Genomic DNA, 24804 nt, shown 5'->3' with positions numbered 1-24804 from the left:
GGAAGGAGCCACACATTGTTGTTTGTCTGCTGCTTCTGGTATTTTGTGAATCCCTTGTTTTTATGAATATATTTTGTCTAATAAACTTCATGCACTGTCATGACTGTCTTGTTTTCTTGGGCCTGTGAGGTTATACAAAGTAAAATGGCATGGACATCTAAATTCTGTTTCCTTGCCATTGTGCTATCTGTTTATTTTAATGTATTGTGTGTAACTGGACTGAAAACCCAGTGTTTTGTAATGGGAAAAACAGATCACATCAAAATAGAAACCAGTGGTGTGCAACCCAATTGTTAAACCAGCATAGGATGGTTCCCATGCAGTGGCGTAACAATAAACAAAGCAGACGTCACGGGGAGTTTGGACCACAGGGTCAGCTTTCTCTATTATGGCAAGTAAATCCCTGCGCCCCCGCTCTCAGGTAACACAGGGGGCTGGGATTTGTACACAAGCAGAAAGGGGGCTCGTTATGGTTTGCTGCTCTGCGCCAGGTCCCTCAGGAACATTTTTCACAGGTGGGCAGCAGTAGGTTGTACTGATGGGCACCGGATATAGGTAAGATGCTGCATGACTGACTGTGAATGGGTTACACACCCTCTGCATGTGTGTTGGTCTAATCTATTCCACACCTACAACATATGGCATGCTCTGGGGTCATGGTTATAACCGTGCAACTGAGTTTTAACAGTGAGAGTGAGAACGGACACCGAGAACTAATTGGCCATAAGACTATTTAGATTCTTTAATGCAATGTATTTCTGTAAAAATTCCTTAGCATTGCATTATATGTACTGGAAAAGTGCAGGATCAGAGAGCAGGTACTATTGGTAGGGGAAAGGGATATGTGGCACAGCTTGTGCTTTCTTTGCTGAAATTCTGCCACATGTTTGTGGTTAGATATATATGTGTGTATAATATATCAAGCTTGCAACACAAAAAGATGGAAAGCTGTGTACAGGTATAGGACCTGTTATCCAGAATGCTCGGGACCAAAGGTATTCAGGATAAGGTGTCTTTCCGTAATTTGGATCTTCATAACTTAAGTCTACTAAAAAAAATCAATAAAACATTAATTAAACCCAATAGGATTATTTTGCATCCAGTAAGGATTAATTATATCTTAGTTGGGATCAAATACAAAGCACTGTTTTATATTTACAGAGAAAAAGGAAATCAATTTTAAAAATCTGAATTATTTGATTAAAATGGAGTCTATGGGAGACAGGCTTTCTGTAATTTGGAGCTTTCTGGATATCAGGTTTCCAGATAAGGAATCCCTTACCTGTACCAACATGTCTTTTTAAAATTAAACATGAAAATAGATATTTACATTCTAATCAAAAATAGACGTCAGTAGGCACAGTTATACATTAAGATAATGAATGTCATAATAGGTTTGAATGCATTAATTTTTGTAAATAGTCTCTCAGTAACCAGAAGAAATCACATTAGTTTGCCATTGCTTCTGGGCTGTCTGCAATTAGATAGAAAGGTCTATGTTGATAGTAACTAATTAATTCTAATCTCCTTTCCTTAGCACAGCCTGACATTTGGTACTATGCGGAAATTCTTTTTTAATCCAGCTTTACCACATCCTTTTTGTAAAAACATAGATTAGAAACAGAAATACAGCTGAATTGAAATCTTAAAAGGCTGCCATCATTAATGTAAGAGCAACTGCTCTGTTTGTATTTCTTATAAAACATAAAAAAAGATGAATGCCCATGCTAATTGTTCTTCACATGATCAACTGAGTATGACACAGCCACTGAAAGTGCTGCCCTAGGATCAGGCCCATGGGTGCTTGTACAGAACATACAGCCCCGTTGTCACTCCCAAGACCAATTCATACCCGAATGACTTGTTTCCACAACCTGACCTTCCTTATTTAGGGTATCAGTATGTTGCCACACCATGTTTTCTGTTTTCCCACGTATATGTACTCCTCTATAGGGGTAGTTCATCTTTAAGTTGTAGTATGCATTAGAACATCCTATTTTTCATTTTGTCTGCATTTCTTATTTTTGGTTTTTAAATGGTTTGCCTGTCTCTTTCCAGTTTCCAAAGGGGGCTTTTATTATGTTATAGAATGGCCGATTGTTGCTCCAATTTTATTGTTATTGTTACTTTTAATTATCTTTCTATTCAGCCCATCTCCTATTCATATTCCAGATTCTCATTCAAACTGCTGCCTGGTTGCTAGGGTAATTTCAACCTTAGCAACCAGATAGCTGCTGAAATTCTAAACTGGAGAGCTGCTGAACAAAAAGCTAAATAATTAAAAAAAAAACAGAAAATAAACAGTGAAGACAAACTACAAATTTTCTTGGAATACCAAGCGCTATATCATACTAAAAAAGTAACCGTATATACCTAAGAAAACTGGAAAAACTCGAGTATAAGCCTAGGGTGGGAAATGCAGCAGCTTCTGCTAAGTTTCAATAATCAAATAATTAATAAAGGAAGCAAATTGTCCAATCAAAGCTTATCCTATCACCTACATCTAGAGGATATCCTGGGCAGTTGGCACCCATCAACAGGATCCCAACTTACTAGTTAACATTCATAACAAAAATACTGTCTCTGTGTTTGATACCATTGCACTAATGTGGTCCTCACCTGACGCGTCTCCATAAGCCCAGTAGATGATCCAATTGTAATGGAGTCAGCCCAATTTGGCCCTAAATGAGGATGAACAAAGTGGTACCAGATCTGCGCATTCAGTACTATATGTGGCCAACCCCTCTTTGCAAAAACAATCTTCTGTTACAAGCCATTCTCAGTAAAAAGGTTAAGACGTGAACTTGTCTAAAATAATGAGATGCGGTTGCAACTGCCTCGGTGGCAGCAGTGGGACTTGACATCTCAGCGTGGTTTGTTTTTCGGTAATCAAGCAGAGTATACCATGAATCCCATGGGTCCTTGCTTAACAGAAACACAGCTCTACAGAGCTGAATGCAGATTTCACATGCCTGAAAAGCTGAACTGCTAATTCATTTTGTGCATCCCAATCAAACCATTATTGCACCTCAGTAATGTTTCCCTACCTGAAACAAGTCAGGTTTGTTTATAGGGAGTGGTTTAGTAGTCATACACTGTTGGGAAATTACACAGCTGGAGGGGAATAAAGGGACTAAGCGCTCCTCACTTCCTGCCAGCTTTCCGGTAGGAGAGCGGTTGGGGAATACAGGCTGCGAATGCCATATTCACTCGAGTATAAGCCGAGCATTCGTTTTTAAGCACATTTTTCGTGCTGAAAAACTCGGCTTATACTTGAGTATATAGGGTAATTTTAAGGTGAACAACCCCTTTAAAACCCTCTCCTATTCATCTTCAGTCTTTCATTCAAGCTACTGCCTGGCTTGAGTAAATTGAACTCTAGCATTCATTAAACTGCTTGAATTAAAAAATGGAAAGTTTTTTTTTTAAAAGACGTTTTTGGAGGAATATACAAAAAAAACGAAAATACCAAATATCATACAAATGGTTCATCGTGCCTTTTTATGTATAGGAAAAGCCAAATTGGATCCATCATGTGGAAACCCATTATCCAGAAAGCTGGAAGGCCATCTCCCATTAATTCCATTTTAATCAAATAATTGAAACATTTACAAATGATTTTCCCCATGACTTTCCCAATAATTAATCTTTATTGGAGGCAAACTCCAATGGGGTATATTGGTGTATTGGGTATACAGTTTATGATTTTTTTTTAGCAGACTCAAGTATGGAGATCCAAATTACGGAAACATCCCTTATCCAGAAAACCCCAGGTCCCAAGCATTCTGGGTAACAGGTCCCATACCTGTACATGGTACTCTCACGTGGTAGGAAAAAGTCATCTAATAAGGAAAGCAAAAATAGCAGACAATCCCCAGATTCTGGATTTACAGTATTATTTATCATCAGTCCTGCAGTACCCCCATAATATCAGTTTATTGTCTTTTCCTGCTCTTGTAGGGACATTGTCTATTCTGAAGGAGAAGGAAAGTCACTGAAATATTATAGCTACCTCTCCTGGGGATTCCAAAGTTCAATCCCAACCATTGCGTCATCTCCTTCTGGTCCTGGTTAAATCCTTAATCCTTCACCTCAGGCACCAAACTTAGGCTCTGTGGGAATGAACTCACCATGCCCTGATAATTCCGTGTACATAGCTGCATATCATTTTAAGCCTATATAGATAAAAAGAGAAATACATAACCTGTTTATGAATGCATTTTTGAGAGACGGTTTTTATAAATATTATTTTCCTTGGAGAAAGTGTGCAAAATAAAATAAAATTGTATTTACATTTTTTTTAAGGGAAAATACTTGAAATAAATATACATGCAACTTCAAATAACTGAAAAGTGGTTGGTCACAATACAAAAGAACCCCAATTTTAACGTCTCTGGATTTTTTACGTTTTTCTGCAATTGACGCTGTTTTGTTACAGTCCCATTCACGCAAGTTATTTGTTTTTTTTTGCCAGATTTAAAATTTTCCTAGAATTTACAGTTTTGACATGGCCCCCTGGGAAATGTATGAATAAAAAATATTTTAAACAATTTTTAACTTGTTACTAAAATAATTGTTTTAGGTTCTCACATAAAAAATATATTAACTATACAGAAGAGACTTTAGGTACATATAATTCCTTGGAGCATATAGTACATTACAATATTTTTCTTTTTACTTGCCCAGAAGAGAAGCATATGCACAACTTAACCACTCCTCCAAATTTATTGATCTTAAAATAGCTTTATCCAATTCATCTTGTGGAATTAGCTGGGATTGGCAGAGCTCTGTGCTCTGATCTCTCCACTAATGAATTCTCAGCTGTATGGGATAAGGGATGAGAACTTTCTGTCAGAAGGATGTCCACGAAAAGTCTCTGATAGGATGGTAAATGTATTTATTATTGCCGCATTTACTGCATCTAGATATTAAGCACACTGGATTGTTGGTAAAGGACATTCTTTCAAGATGTGGGAATGCAGCAAAAACTCCCTTCTGAGGATGTCCACGTGTGACCGGAAAGCCATTTGGAAAAGGATACAAAAATTCTGGAGGCAGAATGGCTTGTTAACTCTTTCTATTCTCTCTGTTATTACTGGATGCCTTATTGGATTTCTACTAAGAATTCTGCAACTCAGTGATTTGGTAAGTACATCCCCTTCCCTTAAAGTGATACTGACACTAAAAAAACGACTTTTCAAAATACAAATCTGCATAAAAAGTTACCTCTAGGTCATGTTGATCATTTTTCACTGATAGGTCTGATTTGTAAGTAATTGTTACTTGAAGTTCCTAAACCTGTCTGTTTTGCCAACCTGACTGTCCCTTCTCAGCCTGTCAGTTATAGCTTGTAATGCTAACGGACTCCTGGTGCTGCACAAATATGGCCGCCCCCTCATAGAGGAACATGGGGGATATTATAGGTAATGTAAAAGCACCGGGAAAATATTTTTATGGCAAAATTATAAATGGCATGCAAAGACAATATTATGATATATTTTTTAAAAAATTTAATTTGAGGTGTCAGTATCTCTTTAAAGATGTAGCAGGTGCACTCTAAAAAATCTTCTCTGTTTATTAATGGAATAGATTTTGCATTGTCATTTAGCTCATACGTAAGGGCCCATTTATTAGTGTTCTTTTTTTTCATTTTCCCAAATCTTACATTTTAGTGCTAACAATTGTGAATTTTACTACTTATTCTAAACCAAAAAAATGGATATTTATATATTTAAGTTTAAAAACCACAAAAGACTCTAATACATAACTTTCCCATCAAAATGCTGAAGAGGGCATGTATCATGTAAATCAGTGGGAGTTGACTTTATCCAAATGTGAAATCTTTACATAATTTGAGGTTTTAGAATTTTTCTGGGTTTGTTTTAGTTTGTAATCGCACTAAAGTTCTTAAAAAAAGAGAATTCAAAGGTTTTCGTTTTCATATTTGTTCTGTACTTTTATGCGTTCACTCTTTTTATACTCAGATTTTTTAATAAATTAAAAGACAATATTAGGCTTTTTTTTTCAAAAGTTAGTTTAGTAAAAAAACTAAAAATTTACACAAATCAGAAATTTGATAAATATGCCCTTTAGTGACAGCCACAAAACACTGGACCAGTGCAAAACAATAACAGCGCAAAAGTCCTTTGTTTAAAGTGACAAAATATTTAAAATTCTCCAACCCTATAAAAAAAAAATGACTTGACAGACTATAAAATTGTCTATTTAAAATAGTTTTAATAGGATCATCTTGAATACTCTCTTAAAACACAAAAGGAAAAACTGGTATCATTAAAATAAGGGTTGCCACTCTAGGTTTAATCACCATGTATTTTTTAAACTGGCTCACTTGATGTTTACTTTAATAGATTTCATAAATACAGTGTGTGGGTGCAATCTTATTTCAGATACGGCAAGGTTCAAAATTGATTTAACTGCTACTTTTTATACAATACACTGAGGGTATACACCTTGAAATGCACCAACTGCATTGCTGTCACACAACCCACTGTCAGGGCCACCATCAATGCTGGGGCTCCCCATGAACACAAAATTTTTGTCCACATCCCTACACAAAGTACACAATTATATACAATTTAGGCAAGTACCTTGCCAGGCCTCCCCTTGGGTCAAAATTTAAACAGGCCCAGGACAACAGTCTCCCCTGCCTCCCAACCCTGATGGGGGCCTTGCTCACTGTAGATGAAACATTCAGTATTAGCAGAGCATTTTCTAGCCAGGTGGGGAATGTACTTACAGACATGCACAGCCTCATAATAATACATAACCAATAACACATTTCTAGTTGCTTATCTGCAATTATCATCTAATTGCAGTTAGTTCGACATATATATATTTAGTTATATATTTAGAAATTGTGCATATCAGCCTACATTTGTACAGAACACCCTATCAATCCAGAGAAAGGCTAACAAAATCAGCTGCCTCACACATGTATAATGTACACATGTGTAATGAGAGCCCAATATTGGGGAATTTCTCCCTGGCTATGCACTACTAATTGATAATATTAATTACATGCTGTGAGGTTTGACTAACACATACATATTCATACTTTAGGCAGGTTATAGTTGGTGTTTTTGCAAAGCCTCATGCCTAATTTCTAACCATATTTATAGAATGACAGGCTCTGCTGACTTCCAAGCCCTTCTGTTAAAATGTGCCACATAATTTAATTGAACAAAACACAAGAGATTTAAGAACTTGACTTTCATAATTACTGTAAATGATACTAGACCCCTACCTTCTTAGATTTAGGGTCAGATTTATCAAAATGTGAGTTTAATACATAAAAACACACCCATTTTTTTCATTCCTATGAAATTTTAAGCAGGGTATGTATCAGTGGGTGAAAATTAGAACTCACCATTTGATAAACACTTCTAAAAATCCCATAGGAATGAATAGAATGTGGGGGGGTTTTATGTATTGAGCTAAACTCAAATTTTGATAAATCTGCCCTTTATGGGCTTACTTATCAATTTTCGAGATAATGAATTCAAGAGTTTTGTTTTTTTAATTCAAATAAACTCACATTTTAATAAAAGTAGAATGCTTGCTTGCTTATTAATATGAAAAACTTGTTTTAATAAAAATTTCAAATACGTTGAATGTTTGAGTTAACAAAAAAACTAGAAATTCTTGACTTAAAAATATGGCTTGACTTTGCCTAGGACAAACTTGCATTGACTTCTACATAAACTCTAAAGCTCTTAGCTGCCATGAAAAAATTTCAAATTTGAACGTTGATAAATGACAAACTTAGGCTCCTCAGAATAAAATATCATTAGATATTATATTGTATTGACCTTGTATATATGCTATATTTTAAGGTTACAGTACAATTGGAAATATTCGGTTAGAAGGGCAGCACTAATTTAAATTTTCAATTGTTTGCAATAATTGCAGCTCAGCAAGTTGAATTTATTTACGTTATTTAAGTTTGTTTTTCAGATGACCCGGGGACCTTACTGTTCATGTTAGTTAGGTTTCCTATGTGAACAAATCCAATTTGTTAAGCCTTCCTATATACCTTAAGCCATCCATTCCGGTTAACCTTCTCTGAACTTTGTACAGCTTATTAATATCTGTATAGAACACTGTACTAAAAGCACTAAAATGTGCTTAACATCTTACTTGCATAAATGCTTTTCTAAAAATATTTGTGCTCTGCTCACCCTGCTCGGATAAATTGGGACACAGTTGTGCATAAGGTGCAAAGTACAGGCCCTAAGATGCAAGGTTGTCATTGAATTAACATCTATGTTAAGGAGGTGTTACATATAGTGTTTCCTTAGTGTTTCTTGCACCTACACGTGCAACTTGCACTTACTTGTACACTGTACATTAGCATTTGTGAGTTCAAAGTAGGGTAGCAGTTATCAAACAGACTGTTGACTGCACTGTGATACTAGTTGCTGTAAATCTACATGCATCATGGGTTCTAGATACATAATCAATATCAAATCCCAATTACGTGAAATGCTAAAAAAGTCTCAACAGTATATACGGTGGGTTAGGGTGCGGAACCCCAAACCGTTAGCCAAGGGGAGTGGTATACTGTAGAAAAGAAAATTGGTCTCATGCTCTCAAAAACTCCAGCTTACAGGCCAGTTATAACAAGGCCAAGTAAACACATTTTATAAAACTTGTTTATTTTTTTTAAACTTGACCTGTAGGTTGTAGTTTTTGATTCCAAATTTCATTTTACATTGTGAATATGGGCTGAAAAAAAATACAACAAATAATAAATACAAACAAAAAAGACAACCAACAATGTAATCCGTAGCACTGCTGACCCATACTGGGACAGAAAAAAATAACTACAGAGAAATAAAAACACAAAAACTTACATACTCAAAACTAACTCTACCCTTGGTAGTTTGTCTGTCCAGGATAGCATCCAAGTCCCATTAAAGGAATCTGCTATCACAATCTCCTGGTGGTACTTCTATGGACTAAGTGCCCTAAGAGTCGCTTCAGATGAAAATTCTGTTCTTCAGGTTTAAAAGGGTGGCCCCTTTGTCATTTTTCTGGGATAATAGACCCCCCCCCCCCCTTGTACCTGTTTGTAATGACCATTAACATATTTTAATTGTTCCATTCCTTTTACCAGTTTAGTTCTTTAGCACTTCTCTGCACTCTCTAAATCCTCTGCTCATCTAAATCCTTTTTAAGGACTGGAACCCAAAACTGCACTGTGAAGTTTTACCAAGCATCTATAAAGGGTATAAGTTATGTTGTTGTCCCTCTAATCAATGCCCTGTTTTATATAGGGCAATACTTTTGCAGCTGCCTCTGACTCTCTGCCACTGACTAAAGTTGCAAATTCTGTTATCCACAACAACCCTACAATCCCTCTCACTTGAGGATACCCCAAACACAATTCTATTAATGTATAAATAGCTTTTAAGTTATTATTACCCAAGTGCATAACCTTGTATTTGCCAACCAAACTCATTTGCCAGGTTGCTGCCCAGTTCCCCAATTTATTGAAGTGACCTTGAGCCATAATCGGATTACATATGAATGGACTGCTCATGTGGATGGTCACAATTGACTAATCCAACCAGTGAGCCGCCCAGCTGAATGGTCGAATTACATAGAAAGCATTGGGCAGGTGGGGTCACTTACATTTCCTGTTATCCAAGGATCGCCTATAGGAAGGACGTTTTTGAGAATGTTTTCAAATCACATAATTAGTGACAAAGTCATTGCTTGTTTTTTCTCAGTATTTTTAATTTTATATATAAACTTTGATTTTATTTAATTTTAATATTATGTATAAAAGATTGTTGATAATGTTACGTTATATAATTTTATAATATGACCTTGTAAAATACAAATTGCTTATTTGTGCCTGACTGCCTATGTTCTGCTTGTGTCAGGTTTGGGTTTATGGAGGTCATACGTAAAACAAGTTTAATATTACAATATATTATGAAAGAATGGAGTAAACAATATATATACATCAGAAATTAGAAAGCATTATCTTCAACATTTTGTCACTTTCATTTGGTTCTTTAAAGAAAATGTCATAATGAGTGCATTTAAATATATGCCCAGTCCTGACATCATTTTCCTGGAAACAACTGGTTGAAAGGCTTAAATTTGAATTGCCCACATAGTATAAAATGCAAGCAGTGTGAGGATCCCGAGGATCCTCAAAGAGGATGAAGATTTTCATGTGTCTATACAAACATCCATTATGCCTTGCTTAATTAGTTGAAATATAGAATAATCAAGGAACCCATGCAGAAAATGCTGTCAGTATTGTATCTAATGAAATTTCACCTCTTCAGTACAGCCAGTTGTGGTAGAAATGCTCTTTTATTTCAAATATACATTTTCCACTGTTAAAGGGGATATCCATTCAAAAATCTATTTTGCTTAATTAAAGAAATTGTAGAAGACATTTCTAATATACATTCAGTAAAATATGAATTAGCCTTGAATGCTTACTTGCAGGTCTGCTAATTATCTAGATTCTGGCTGCATTATTATTTCATTACAAAATATGTCTATGTTCACTAAAGCAACAGGGTGTTTTTTGTTTTTTTTTAAACTCTGACGTCAGTAAAATCCTCCTCTTATAGTAAAGCTTATTCATTACCTTAATTAATCATTGTTAATGTCTAACCTTCAAGCGATCCATTAACTGGAATACACTACGAATCCAATTTGTTAATTAAAAAAAATGTAAAGTCTTTTGGTTCTAAAGGGTGCAGAGCAGCACAAATATAAATTAACTATATACTGTCATATCTTTAGCTCCAACTCTCACTATGTGAAGGTCACCTGTCCAACCTATTCTAGTCATTCCTTCCCTGTCATGCTAAACATTCTTTCTCATATATTCTTAACATTGTACCCATTATTGTATAGACATTCCAGCCCTGTTATTTACTAGTATTGCTATGGGATCTATAACAGGTGTGGGACCTGTTATCCAGAATGCTCAGGACCTAGAGTTTTCTGAATAAGGGATCTTTCCATACTTTGGATTTTCATGCCTTAAAGCAACTAAAAAAATATTTTAACATTAAACCATAGAATTGTTTTGCCTCCAATAAGGATTAATTATATCTTAGTTGGGATCAAGTACAATTCAATGTTTTATTATTACAGAGAAAAAGGAAATCATTTTTAAAATATTAGTTATTTAATTATTAATTTTATTAAAATGGAGTCTATGGGAGATGGCCTTCCTGTGATTTGGAGCTTTCTGAATAACAGGCTTCCGGATAATGGATCCCATATCTGTATCCTTGTCTAGAAAGCTCCAAAATACATAATTGCAATTTCCCATAAAATTATATTTAAACGAGCAATTCTTCATTTCTTAAGAGGTTGTGTTCTCTCTGTAATAATTAAGACTTACCTTGTATTTGAAATTAAGCTTTAATAAATTCATAATAATGGCATATAATATTTGAATGGTTTTTAGCAGCCTTAAGGCGCCATGGAACAAATTATGGACATGTATCCCTATATCCAAAAAAACCCAGGTCCCAAGCATTGTGTGTAAAATTTAAATATATATGTGTTAAAGTAAAAATCTATGTTTATGTTCCATTGTGTTCATTGTCACCTTTCTATTCCTGCATTCAAGAGTCGAAATTTTTATTTTTTAATCTATCCATTCTATTTATCCAATTATCTCTCTGTTATGTGCTGTGCAGTCTAACTATTCTATGTAGCTCAGGCATTCTCATAATTCAAATCTGAACAAAGTATTCTATTTATCATAGTCTTTCTTACCAATCCATAATGCATAGACTAACCACACCATTACCCTAGTCATTCTCACCATTTAACCAAGGCATTCTCGTAATTGTGTTTTAATCATTTATCCTGCATTCCAAATTGTCTGTCACTGTCATTCTCATCATGCTATTCTGAATACAGATTTCAAACATGCTTTTTGTAATTATAGTTATTTTAGCTCCCATTAAACCAATATATGACAGATTAACAGTTTTCTTCATGTCATTCCCTAGTTCTGTTAATATGTAGTTTTAAAATTAATATTAATTAATTATATGGAGCAACACAACCCCTACTGTACATTACGATGACATTAGAAGTGACTAGGGAGTTCGGTCTTGACACAGGCACAAAAGAAACATTTGGTTCTATTAACAAATGGTTATTACTTCTAAATCATAAATAATGTAACAACATTGTAACTGAATACTTATAATTATTCTGTCTTTTAAGCCTAGCAACTTGTTAGAATACCCTGACATGTAGCTACGTAAACAGCTTGGGAGGTGGCTCTTCTGCCCTTGCCTCACTGAGAGGCACCCCTATATATATATATTATATATATATATATATATATAATATATATATATATATATAAATAAATAATAAATCACAGCCAACACCAAGGGTCATTATATATATATATATATACACACACACACACACACACACACACACACACACACACACACAGTTATATATCACAGAATTATTTATACCATCTTCTCTAGATTCACCGGTATTGTACTTTTTTAAAAGTGAAAAAGAATCCTGTGGGAATTTCTTAAATTTATCCAATTGCAGAGCATTAACTAACAACAATCACACATGCAAGGTAACTCTCACCAGGGCCACCACCTATTGATATCTGTGGAAGGCAAACCTTGGTGGATATTGGGCAGAATAGGAGGCACTCTTTGTATTTCCATTATAAAAGGGGTGCATATAGTCTGGAGCACTAGGTGCACTAATGCAGCACTTAAACAAGAAAGTATCTGGTTGTGGTGAATCCCCATGGGTAATGTAATGAGTATCACCAGTCATAAATAACGAAACTAAAAAGAAACGAGACGTTATATTGTATTAAAGAACTACAGAGAAAATTAAGTCTTATGTCTATATGTAAACAATCATTTGTGCTCAAATGTCAGAGATACTAAGACAGAAGAACATAGTCATGATTGCTTCATTTTCTCTAGTGTGTACAAGGGCTTGTCTAGGATTCTACTTAGTAAATGTAACCCAGGTCTTATGATTAGCTTGTATGTGCATTCATGATGAATGCAGCACTTTCGAAAGTATCCAGTATCCAAACTACACCTAGGAACACACCTCTATGTGTGCATACTGTCTGTGTGATTGTTGAGCACCCATGAATTGGACCGATATTTGACCTCCTTACTGTTGGACCACCCACACATTTCTCCCAGAACACTGAGCCTTTCATTTATGAAGCAACAAATCTAATAAAAAGCTGTTCATTTAAATATTGCTTTGAAAATTAATATATAGACACACATATACTAATTAACATTATTTTAAATGTCATCATTTATAAAGTTGCAAAGACAGAAAAACAATAACACATGTAAGTCAACAACAGAGATATAATTAATTTTGTATACTAAAATAAGTGTTAGCAAAATATTTTTTGGGACTTATCATATTTCCCATGGGCACCCATCAAGAGACCAAGCCAATACTGAGAATTACCAAATTAAGAGGTTTAATAAGTTGCTTATGCAGATGGTATTGCACCTGTGTATCCTGGTTTTAGCATTCTTTCTCTGCTGCCACCTACTGGATACTTCTACAGTGGCCTGTATAATGCTTTTCAAACAGCAACAGAAGTTGCTGCTAGATATTAATGTACTTCTCTATTAATTTATCCCACCTAAATGTTATATTTCCTTATAGCAACCAATCAGATGTTTTTTTCCTAGAGAGCAGACCAGTAAATGCTACCTGCTGAGTGAGTTGCTAGAGAAGTAGCACACTGCATCTATTATAATATGACCTTCCGTGGAATAATAAATTTGTGCATACATTTAGAAAAGCACAGTTATGTGTTCATGTCTATCCATGACAATTCATACAAAATAAAAAATTCTATTAGATCAACCAAATAAGCATAACTGTTTAAATATAATGTATTACCATTCCCTTCAATATATTTTGCACATTTAGCTACTTGTCAGTTTGCCTACAACAGATGTAGAGTTTATAGGCTCTTTAGCCAATGCATGCTTTGCATGTGTTTGTTATTTATGAAACAGTATTCGTTTATTATAATAAACCATGTTTACATAACAAATTCTTACCTTATTTCTCAGGAGAAACAGTATTTTTCCTTTCCTGGGGAACTGCTTATGAGAATGTTGAAAATGCTAATTCTGCCACTAATAACTTCTAGGTAAGTATCTGATTTATTTTGCTTTGAATGTGTTTAAAATGGAATGCAATGTGTGTGTATGTGTACACTTGCATTTTTAATTCAGAAAAAAAGTAATTTATACTGAGAAATAGTGCTAGTCGATCTAGCATGCCAATCCTTGCCTGTTCCTCCCTGATCTATATCTTTCATATGCATCAGTTTGATGTCAGGCCTTGCAACTATGGACTCTAAAGCCTGTGGCAGAATGGGGATAATTACCATCACATACTATCTCTGGACCACATTCCTAGCAGTTGCAGTGGGCATCATCTTGGTAATCACCATCCACCCAGGAGCTGCAGCCCAGAAAGAAGAGTATTTTGCGGGGAAGCCGGTCCTAAGTTCTGCTGATGCCTTGCTGGATTTAATAAGGTACTCAAGCAATTATTTTTGTTGTGATACTGATGTTAAGAGAGATTGTTGGTATAAACAATTTGGAAAAACAGGGGTGTAACTATAGTGAGTACAAAAGCAAAAGGGCCCAATGACCTCAGGAGCCAAGATGCGCTTAAAAATATAATTTCCTGCAGTACAGAGGGCATAGAAGGCCTGTGATTAAGTAGCGACTTTGCCTGTGCAATTTAAAGATGACAAGGATGGGGGAGCAGATTTGGACTTATATAACCAATATATATATTTTTAGTTTAATTCCTATTGCATTATCGGGTAGGGATGCACCAAACCCAGTTTTCCAGGTTCAGCCGAATACCGAACCAAATCTGAATCCTAATTAGCTAATTAGGATTTGTAAGCGCATGGTGAAAAATTTTACACTTCCATGTTTATGCAGCGACATTAACCCTTCCAACCCCTAATTAGCATATGCTAATTAGGATTCGGATTAGGTTTGGCCAGGACCGTGGATTCGGGCAAATCCGAACTCTGCCGAATACCGAACCGAATCGGTGCATCCCTAGTATTTTCCAGGCCTGGACTGGCAATCTGTGGATTCTGGAAAATGCCAGAAGGGTGGTGTAAGATGCCAGACAGTCACTATTTAGTGGGCTGTTTGGGCCTCTGTGTACTTGAAATGCCAGGGCCTATTTTGAATCCCAGTCCAGACCTGGTATTTTTTATAGTTCTCTGGTGAATTCCTTCATTTTTGTGATACATTCTGTGGCCATTATTATGTTAGAATAGTTTTATATAATATTTTATGTTAGAATAGTTTTATATAATATTTTGCTTTTTAACCATAGGAATATGTTTCCTGCAAATTTGATTGAAGCATCATTCCAGCAGGTGAGACCCTTGATCTGGATACTGCATATTTGTGGCTGACCTATTGCTGTGATATAATATATAGCTGCCTTAAATTTTACCCCATGTGTTAAAGCTATTCCCCCCTACCTCATAAAAAAATGGAATGAAAAAAGTATTTTATACATTTTTTTTAATATATTTATGTGAAAAGAATTGATTTATATTATTTTTTGTAGCTGTATAAGGGCTTACCGTACATTTAATTTCCAGTCACAAACTTGTAACTGTTCATACAGGCATGATCAGTGGGCCCTTTTTAAATCATTACAAATTGATTAACAGATTGGAACAGATAGTAAAAGGTGAAAGGTGATAGTAAAGGTGAAAAAGTAAAAATATGGTATTGTTCATTTTCTTATCTTTCTACTTTTTCTGTGAACTAATTTATTAGCTGCAGGGTTGTCATAGAGAGAGACCAAGCTAGAATCAGCAGAAAAGTAACTACAGGTAACGGTTCTAGTTTATGGGAAGGCCATCTCTCAGACTCCATTTTAAACAAGTAATTCAAATTTTTTAAAATAATTTCCTTTTTTTCCTTGTACTTAACCCCAACTAAGATATAATTAATCCTTATGGTCAGTAACACAATCCCATTAGGTTTATTAAATGTTCAAAGGATGTTTTAGTAGACCTATGGTATGAAGATACAAACTACAGAAAGATCCCTTATCCAGAAGCCTCAGGTCCCAAACATTCTGTAGAATGTTTTCAATCATGACAGCATTGATCAAAACCCTGGGGTTTTCTGGATAAAAGATCTTTCTGTAGTTTGGGTTTCCACACCTTCATTCTACTGAAAATCATATAAGCATTAAATATACCCAATAGGATGGTTTTGCCACCAATATGGATTCATGCAGCTTAGTAACATGAAGTACAGGTATGGGACCTGTTATCCAGAATGCTTGGGACCAGGTGGGGCCTTTGGATAAGGGACCTATCAGTATTTTGAATCTAAAAAATCATTTAAACATTAAATAAACCCAATAAGATTGTTTTGCATCCAATAAGGATTAATTGTATCTTAGTTTGGATCAAGTAAAAGGTTCTGTTTTATTATTACAGAGAAAAAGGAAATCATTGTCTATGGGAGATGGCCTTTCCGTAATTCAAAACTTTCTCTATAACGGGTTTCCGGATAATGGATCCCATACCTGTACAAGGTACTGTTATTACACAGAGAGTGGCAGTTATTTTTAAAAATTTGAATAATTTTCTATTTTTTAAATGGCCTGTCCATAATTCAGAGCTTTCTGGATATCAGCTTTATAAGATAAGGGATTCTATATCATTATTTTCAGACAAAAACAAGAACTTTAATTTTGATGTAGAGGTCCCTTTTAAGAATATTTTGTTTGGTGAGTAATCTTCAAAGTGCTCTTATGAAGAATGAAGAATTTGAGACATTTCATAAACAACATTTTTTATATAAAAGAAATCTACAATTTTTTGTTGTGTTAAAAGGTTTTTTTCTTATTTTTGTTATTTTACAGTATAGGACAGTCCTTGTTCCAGTGGTGAAATCACAAACTAATCCAAAATCCAGTGGCAAGTCAATAAACTTTCTCTATTTTGCACCCGATGATATAAACCCTTTAATTCATCGACCAGTAATATTGGAAGTTACCCCATCTCCAGACATCCGATACAAAACACTTCCTGGGACAAGTACAGAAATGAATGTCTTAGGAATTGTTATCTTCTCTGCTACAATAGGTAATGTTATCTATATTAATAAAGATGAAAAATGCTGAATAGATTAAAACAATTCTCTCCCACTGCCACTTCACAAGTTTATATGGCATTTGCATATGAGAGGGATTAACTTTGATATGACAGAGGAGCTGAGCTACCCTGGCATTTGGGCCTGAATGTTTTGTGTGTGTGTGTGTGTATTTTTCATGGGACCCATGACTAGACTGAGGTTTAAAATAGGCTCTGGCACTTAAAGTACACAAAGGGCAGGGTTACAAATGTTCAGGTCCCCTCCCCCACTCAAAATTGAGGATAACCCACAACCCCTCTCATGGGTCTTCCTGCTTCCCTGGGCCCTATGCAGTTGTGGGGTCTGCCCCCTCTTTAATTCACCACTGACAAAGGTCTAAACAGCCCCATAAGCCCAATAAAAAGTGGCAGTCTATAGCATCTTTTTTGCCAGAGTTTACAGACCAGACCTGGTGGGACCCATTGAACCTTCTCTTTACTATTCAACCTGATCTTTGGAGTGGAGTTGCCTTTTTTATTGGCCACCATTGGAATCACCTGACTTTAGTTGGGAAGTAAATAGTAAAAAGAACTAAAATTGAAACCATTAGACAGAGGGGCAGTATGGCAGTGACCACAAAAGTCATATTGACTGAAACAAGAGGTCCCCTGCACTCACCTATATTAATGTATATAGGACAATAAGAGGTTCTGTGCATTAAGCTACTAATAAATGCTTTCCTAGTAATCTATGTTTAAAAAATATTTATATACTGGAGTTGTATTAAGATATTATGGGAATAAACGCCTACTGCAATCGGTAGAAAATATAAAACACATAGCAGTGCCATTTACTCTTGGCCATTCTAGCTGTAGTAGAATAGCCAGAACTGAAAACTGGACAATATTCCTGTAACCGGCATTTTAATAAAGTGAGCAGAATATCTCCATCTGGGAAAATGTGTTAATTTTACAGCATAATTAACTGTAATATAATAAATACATGTATATTATTCTATCATAATCATCATCTAATGACAAGTGCTTCTATTAGTATTAAAATGAAAACGTATGCTAGAGGTTGAAAAACATTTTTGCATGCTACAGCCACACAATGTGCTCAGGTATTGCCATTCATTTCCCTTTTAGGTCTTCTTTTAGGCAAAATGGGGGACAGAGGGACTCCCTTAGTCAATGTTTGCCTGAGTCTTAATGAAGCAGTGATGAAAATTGTTGCAGTGGCAGTTTGGTAAGATGTTTTAATACACCTTTTTTATTTATTGTAACTTCTTCACTATCTTAACTGAATAGTATAGAGGGGGAAATGCAATTATTTTAATTTTGTAATTTCCCTATGGGTCAGCTGCCAGAAAGAAAAACATTTAAGAATAGGGGTTCCTTAGCAATCAAGCATACCTTGTCCTTTTTTCATCCCTAATTTAGTTTCTGAATCTGCTGATCACTGAGGGATGATTGGTCATCTCCACTAACACTCCCTGCCCTTTCTACCACCAACAAATTGCATACAAAACTGCCCAAATACAGTTTCTGTTCCTGTGGAACATGTTCAATTTCTGCTAAATGGAAACAAATCTCTTCAGTTAAAGGTTTTCCTTCTTGTACTGTGCAGTGTAAAAAGTGCAGAAAAAATGTTAGCCTTTTTTGCACCTTGCACACTGTGTGATGCATGTAAGGAATGGCAGCAGGCCTCTGTGCTCCTTTTTGGACCTGAGGAACCCTTTTTTTGGAGCACATAGACCTGTGGCACACTCTTTGAATCAAGCCACCACACCATTTCTCTTGTCTAAAAAGTTAGTGGCAGATACAAACCAGCTGACACTTGTCACCTGGCATCCAGGTGAAGGTGAATTCCGATGATCCATTTCAATGCGGTAGTACACATTTATGAGGGTATGTGATACTTTTATTAATTTGTTAATAACAGTTAACAGTTGCTTAATTGTATTTCATTCATGGATTAATTGACAATAAGCCACAATGAAAATATTTTGTTTGGAATTGTTTCCCCTGCCATTTTCTACAACGGCTGCACCCTAGAAAGGTGCCTTTGTTGCTTACCTCTAGTTCCAGCCATGTAGGTGAGGAAAGAAAAGGGAATCGGCTGGTCCCTCTCTGCCCCTTGAAGATAGATTAGGATATGAAATAATATTTAGAGATAAAGAAGCCATACTATTTTTACCTGAAAAATTTACAGAATGAAACCAATGTAGTCAGTCTTTACAAGAGCTAGTAAATACCTGTTCATTAGAAACGTAAAAGTATCAATGTGGGCCGTACCTGGCCCTTATAAGATATAATTAAACCAAACAGCAAATATTAAAGGGTATATCGCTCAATAACCATGACCACCTCTCAATTAGAGGGAGGAGCCAAAACTAACATTGGTTTATTTATAATATTGGACAGGGAATTCATTAATTTTTTTTAATGTCCTGTAATTTTAATTTGTCTCCTTTTTCTCTAGGTATTTTCCCTTCGGGATTGTTTTTCTCATTGCTGGAAAGATTTTAGATATGGAAGAGCCATCAGTAATTGGGAAGAAGCTTGGGATGTATGCTATAACTGTCATGGCAGGATTATTTATACACGGCGTATTGCTATTGCCACTCTTGTTCCTTATCATAACGAGAAAGAATCCCTTTGCATTCATTAAAGGGATACTACAGGCTCTTCTGATTGCCCTGGCTACTTCATCAAGGTGAAACATTTGAGGGAAAAAATTATGCTATTCAATCATATGTAAAAGATTTGCTAACACAAATAAGTTGAAACAATTATAGCATTAAAAACAAACATATTTAAGTAAATGTACAAAGTGTATTATCAGGCATAAAAATGCATGTATAGTCCATAGATTTGAAAAACACAGAAAGAAGATTAAGGGGCCCATTCATTAAACCACAATTTTTTTTTTCAGAAAAAAAATCCTATGTTTTTTTAATTTATAGAAATTTTCGATAATATCATTATATCACCCAGCTAGTGAGTCTTTTGGGACACGAGTTTGGTTTAGGCTTGGGTGAATCCAGATATCAAACTGATTTGGTTTAATTATATAGAATTTTTTTGCAAAGATTTTCTAAACAAATTTCTCTTTCACCTCTCAGTTCAGCAACCCTGCCAATAACAATGAAATGCCTTATAGAAAACAACAAGATAGACAGACGGATAGCAAGATTTGTGTTACCAGTTGGAGCTACTATCAATATGGATGGTACTGCATTATATGAAGCTGTAGCTGCCATATTTATTGCACAAGTAAATGAATATGACCTTGATTTAGGTCAAATTATTACAATAAGGTAAGTGTCTGTAGTTTTATCAAATTTCCTTTACCCTTGCCCAGGCAAATGGTTGGGGTGCACCAGACTCGGACTGTGGTTCAAATTGTGTTTAGTTCAAAGCCAGATTGGGTAGCAACCCTACTTGGTAATAACTATCTTACATCTCTGCCATAAAGCTTCACATACATGCAGCTTTGTGATAGAGAGGATTGAGGTCATAGGGGTAATTTATGAACCAAAGGTGCACAAGTGCAAGAACACACCCCTTATTACTCATTTGGGAAACATTTGCCCTCTGGTCTGTTTCTCTCTGCACAGATAAAAAAAGCCACTCTCAGCAACTCTTAGGGCCATCCTCTGGGTGTTGTTCATAATAATTTTAAGAGAGACTGCTTATGAAACTTAGGATCAAAGCCAGTATATGAAAACTATATCCTCTAAGATTTCACAAAAAATAGTTTTTTTTATTTGAGCATGTAAAAAGCATCAGTCTATATTCACTTTCCAGATGTAAAATGCTGCTGGCTAATAGAAAAGCAAAACCCTTTAAACATAGACTTTCTTTCACTTTTAGCCTTTTGATTTATTTAAGGGTATATTTTTCAATCTACCACATTTTTTTTTCTTATATTTTAATGGATAGCTGTACTTATGTCTGGTGTGGTGCTATTCACATTTGTACTGCAATGGGTTTCTATTTAATCTAAGTCAGGATTAAAAGTGAATACATTTGGTTTTGTTGGTTTTAAAATCAGTTATGCATGTAAAAGAAAATGCTTACATTGTATGTCTTTGTATTATAAAAAAATCATTTTAGGTGTTTAATGTCAGATATTATGTTGCCTTAAAAACAACAATATTAAGTTTTCCTAGGTAAACAAAGTTTTCTCCCAGGAAATGTCCTAATGTATAATACACTGTCAGTGTAGACAATATACAATCCGGCCCAAGGAGCAGGGCACAACTTATCTCAGGGCTTAAGTGAGCATTAAAGGGTGCACATTTATGCCCCACATTGTGGTAGATGTCCTAGAGGAGAATTAGATTTTCACTGCATTCTTCAATAATTATTTACTTATCTTTGCAGCATAACTGCAACCGCAGCAAGCATAGGTGCTGCAGGCATACCGCAGTCTGGGCTTGTTACAATGGTTATCGTACTTACGTCAGTTGGACTCCCTACTGATGACATCACATTGATTGTTGCAGTTGATTGGGCACTGTAAGTCTTATAATGCTGTGTGACTAATGTTGTTATGAGTGGTTTACCACTATTACATTTCCTAATCGGGACCTTGTTCTTCAATGTGCTTTTTTCATTTAGAGATAGGTTTAGGACAATGACCAATGTTCTTGGAGATGCCCTGGCTGCAGGAGTTGTGGCCCATATATGTAAGAAAGATTTTGCTTCATTTCCAGAAAAGGTAATTATACAGAAATGTATGCAGTGAATATCAAAATATAAAATAGTTACTAAACCTTAAATTTCTTTCATAAAACCTGTATCCTGAAAGTCTATAAAACTATGCTTAATCAGCTGTCCAAAAATCTATGGCCTGTCCTATGCAAATTGAGATCTTAAAGCAGTCAACAGGTTCAGATCAAAATGTGTTACTCAGCTGCTATAATTTACGTGACATTTGAAGGTATATGGTCAATACATGCCCCCCACTTTTTACCTGAGTGTAGGAGACACCGCTCTGGGGGCGAAGCGAGTCAGATGCAGAAATTCTTATTTCAGCAGTGTTCAGGTGCCGGCTAGAGAAATTATACAGCTGTGAGACAAGGTCATGGGAATCATATAAGAGCAGTAGGGGAGATCAAAATGCATCTCATTCTGAGTATGTTTACTTACAATTGTTTAGCATCGAAAGGATTCTGAGCTTCATCCTTGTACCTTGTTATTTAACAGCTATACAATGACAACAGATGTAATTTTTGATAATACTGTGTATAAGAACAAACTGATCTTTGGTTAGGTAGACTTAAAGACATGAAAGTAAAGTACAAGTATGGGATCCGTTATCAGGAAACCCATTATACAGAAAGCTCTGACTTACAATTACACTTACATATAATTAATCCTTATTGGGAGCAAAATCCTATTTGGTTTACTCTGTGTTTAAATGATGTTTTAATACACAATGTAGATCTAAATTGCGGAAAGACCCCTTATATAGAAAAACCAAAGCATTCTGAACGTCCCATACCTGTATATGAAAACATATGTACTTTTTCTCTGCAGCAGGATCAAGTGGGCCAAGAAGAAGGGAGCAATATCAAGGAAGAATCAGTACATGTTGACAGCCACATCATGGAAATGGTAGAAGAGGCAATGTATGAAAAGAGAAGAATACAGTTCAATGTTTGCTTGGTCTAAATGGTGATTTACTCTTTATATGACCTAACAGCTGAATCATCACATAAAGAATTCTTTTTATGTAAAAACAGAAAAAGATGGCATCTTATATTTATCATATCCAGAGGATATAAATTACATTAATTTGTAAACCTGATAAAATATTCACGGCTTTATTGGAGCAACTGTGATTTAAAAGCAATGATGACCCTCATTTCTTTAAAGGACACTTGCCAGATATGTAAAACTGGATATGGAGTCCATGTTGGTGGTTATTTGACTGGCAGCAATGCAGCCTCCTTCCTTCGTTCTAATGACAGGGTACACAAAATATAATAGGACAGTGTATAAAAAAGTACAGCATACAAAGCCCATAAACAACTATGCCTATTTAATGTTTTATAACTTGCACACAGGACAGTGTTTACTGTTGAAAGCAGTGTAACCACTATCAGTAAGAAACATACAGTAATAACAGGGCTCTATTTATTGTCCTCCAACCATCACCACCATCTATAGATAGGCATCATATTTACATCAAGCACAACATATGACAAAGGTTGCGAGTGCTGCTGAAGGCATCAGTACTGTGCCATTGCCATATTTAAAAGTTATAAGGTAATAGAAATAATGTACAGTACCTAAATAGCAATTATCGTAAGCCCCCAAAAATATCAAAATACTGGTGTGTGCCTAACCTCTTTGCAGAAACCCAACTACATTTTTGTTTTCATTGAAATTAAGCTTTTTTTTTTTGGGCCATTTTGTCTTTAAATAGTCCTGCTGTCGGAATACTCTGAGGAGACACCAGTCTGTGATTATCACATTAAAATAGCAGTGAAAGCTTAATTTTTGAGGGAAGCATAAAGCACGTGACATTCATTTTCAAGTATTTAGACCTTTGATAGGCTTAGATTTTTGGTCAGCTGGGCCATTTGACATTTACAGAGCCCACAAGAATCAGGTCAGTTGTACACTCTATTCCTTTTCAAATTTATTTGAAACTGTATATTTTGTAACTCACTTTACATACTAATTACTCTATATATAAATCATTATCCACGTACAAATATTAAGCCTTTGTAAAATATATATATATATATATCTCTTTTTTAATGTAAAAGACAATTAAACCTTGTAAATAAATTGCTGTGAACTACTATGAACATGTGTGTGTGTTTATGGGATCATAATACTTCATATGACTTCACTTACATATTCCAACAATATCAAAATAAATATAAATCATGAAAGCGGAAAGGGCAGTTTTCATGTGTCTGGGGCACTAAATAATTTATTTCTAATTACAACGGGGTAGTAACTTCTTCTTGAATACATTTAACGAAGAACCAAAGTCCAAAGTTTTATTTTATACTATTTAGTATTTTTATAAGAACTAAAAGCAGTAGCCCTCTAACTGCAATAATCCAGGCCATCAAAGTTGTCCACAGGAGCTCGACATATTGGATCTTGTTAGGTTATATGCTCAGTGTGATTTGGGCAGAAAAGAAGTAGCTACCAATTGTTTAGTGTACCAAATGGCACCTTGGGAAACATATTGCTAAGAGAAGAGTTTGAAGAACTTGATAATTTTGGGGGCATTAGCATAGACCATAGGCATAGCACTGTGACTGTAGGTAAGATTTTTTTACCCTCACACTCTGAAGACCATACTAACGGTTCACTATACTGTAGGTGCAAAACTACGCCCAGAAGTTTGTGCATGTTTCTGTCTGAAATCCATCCTGTGTGCCATGCTAATTCCACTCTTGACAATGTGCACACATACTGGGCAGATTATGAGATCTAGATCTGGTAGGTTACCAGAAGAAAAATATAGAAATGATTGTAATTATATCTTGTAACAATTGCAGGCAATAGGTCAACAAATAAAATCACTGAACCACCTAGATTGAGGTGCCCTCTAACAAAAAGCTAAAGAGGTCAGACAC

The 24804-nt window shown here is 35.4% G+C and overlaps 1 protein-coding gene and 1 long non-coding RNA gene across 3 annotated transcripts; one reads left to right on the top strand and one right to left on the bottom strand.

The window, feature by feature from the left end:
* Positions 1–3292: 3292 nt before the first annotated feature.
* Positions 3293–22789, bottom strand: LOC105945613. 2 transcript variants are annotated; one of them, XR_001925254.2, is made up of 4 exons: positions 22704–22789; positions 22173–22251; positions 19268–19327; positions 3293–4175 (listed from the first exon to the last, which is right to left on the bottom strand). It is a non-coding gene; the product is annotated as an uncharacterized LOC105945613 (long non-coding RNA). The 2 variants fall into 2 exon arrangements; XR_001169167.3 differs by lacking the exon at positions 22704–22789 and having other exon boundaries at positions 22173–22567.
* On the top strand, positions 4787–24004 carry LOC100496215 (excitatory amino acid transporter 5). Its single transcript, XM_018097029.2, has 11 exons — positions 4787–5145; positions 14121–14200; positions 14381–14593; positions 15421–15463; positions 16978–17200; positions 18338–18437; positions 19674–19907; positions 20317–20511; positions 21581–21715; positions 21818–21917; positions 22739–24004. Exons 1-11 carry the CDS (start codon positions 4969–4971, stop codon positions 22871–22873), a joined length of 1635 nt encoding a protein of 544 aa, XP_017952518.1. The 5' UTR covers positions 4787–4968; the 3' UTR covers positions 22874–24004.
* The last annotated feature ends 800 nt before the right edge of the window (positions 24005–24804 follow it).

This window comes from Xenopus tropicalis, chromosome 1 (genome assembly GCF_000004195.4).
Source record: "Xenopus tropicalis strain Nigerian chromosome 1, UCB_Xtro_10.0, whole genome shotgun sequence".
In the NCBI taxonomy this organism is placed as follows: Eukaryota; Metazoa; Chordata; class Amphibia; order Anura; family Pipidae; genus Xenopus; species Xenopus tropicalis.
This window is presented reverse-complemented; position numbering and strand designations above follow the sequence as displayed.

What these genes read in the sequence shown, in the direction of transcription:
- LOC100496215 (XM_018097029.2), top strand. Translation starts at nt 4,969, where the DNA reads ATGTGGGAATGCAGCAAAAACTCCCTTCTGAGGATGTCCACGTGTGAC. An exon ending in GCCCTGGCTACTTCATCAAG is followed by an intron (nt 19,908 to 20,316) that starts GTGAAACATTTG and finishes TTCACCTCTCAG; the next exon opens with TTCAGCAACCCTGCCAATAA. An exon ending in TTGCTTCATTTCCAGAAAAG is followed by an intron (nt 21,918 to 22,738) that starts GTAATTATACAG and finishes TTTTCTCTGCAG; the next exon opens with CAGGATCAAGTGGGCCAAGA.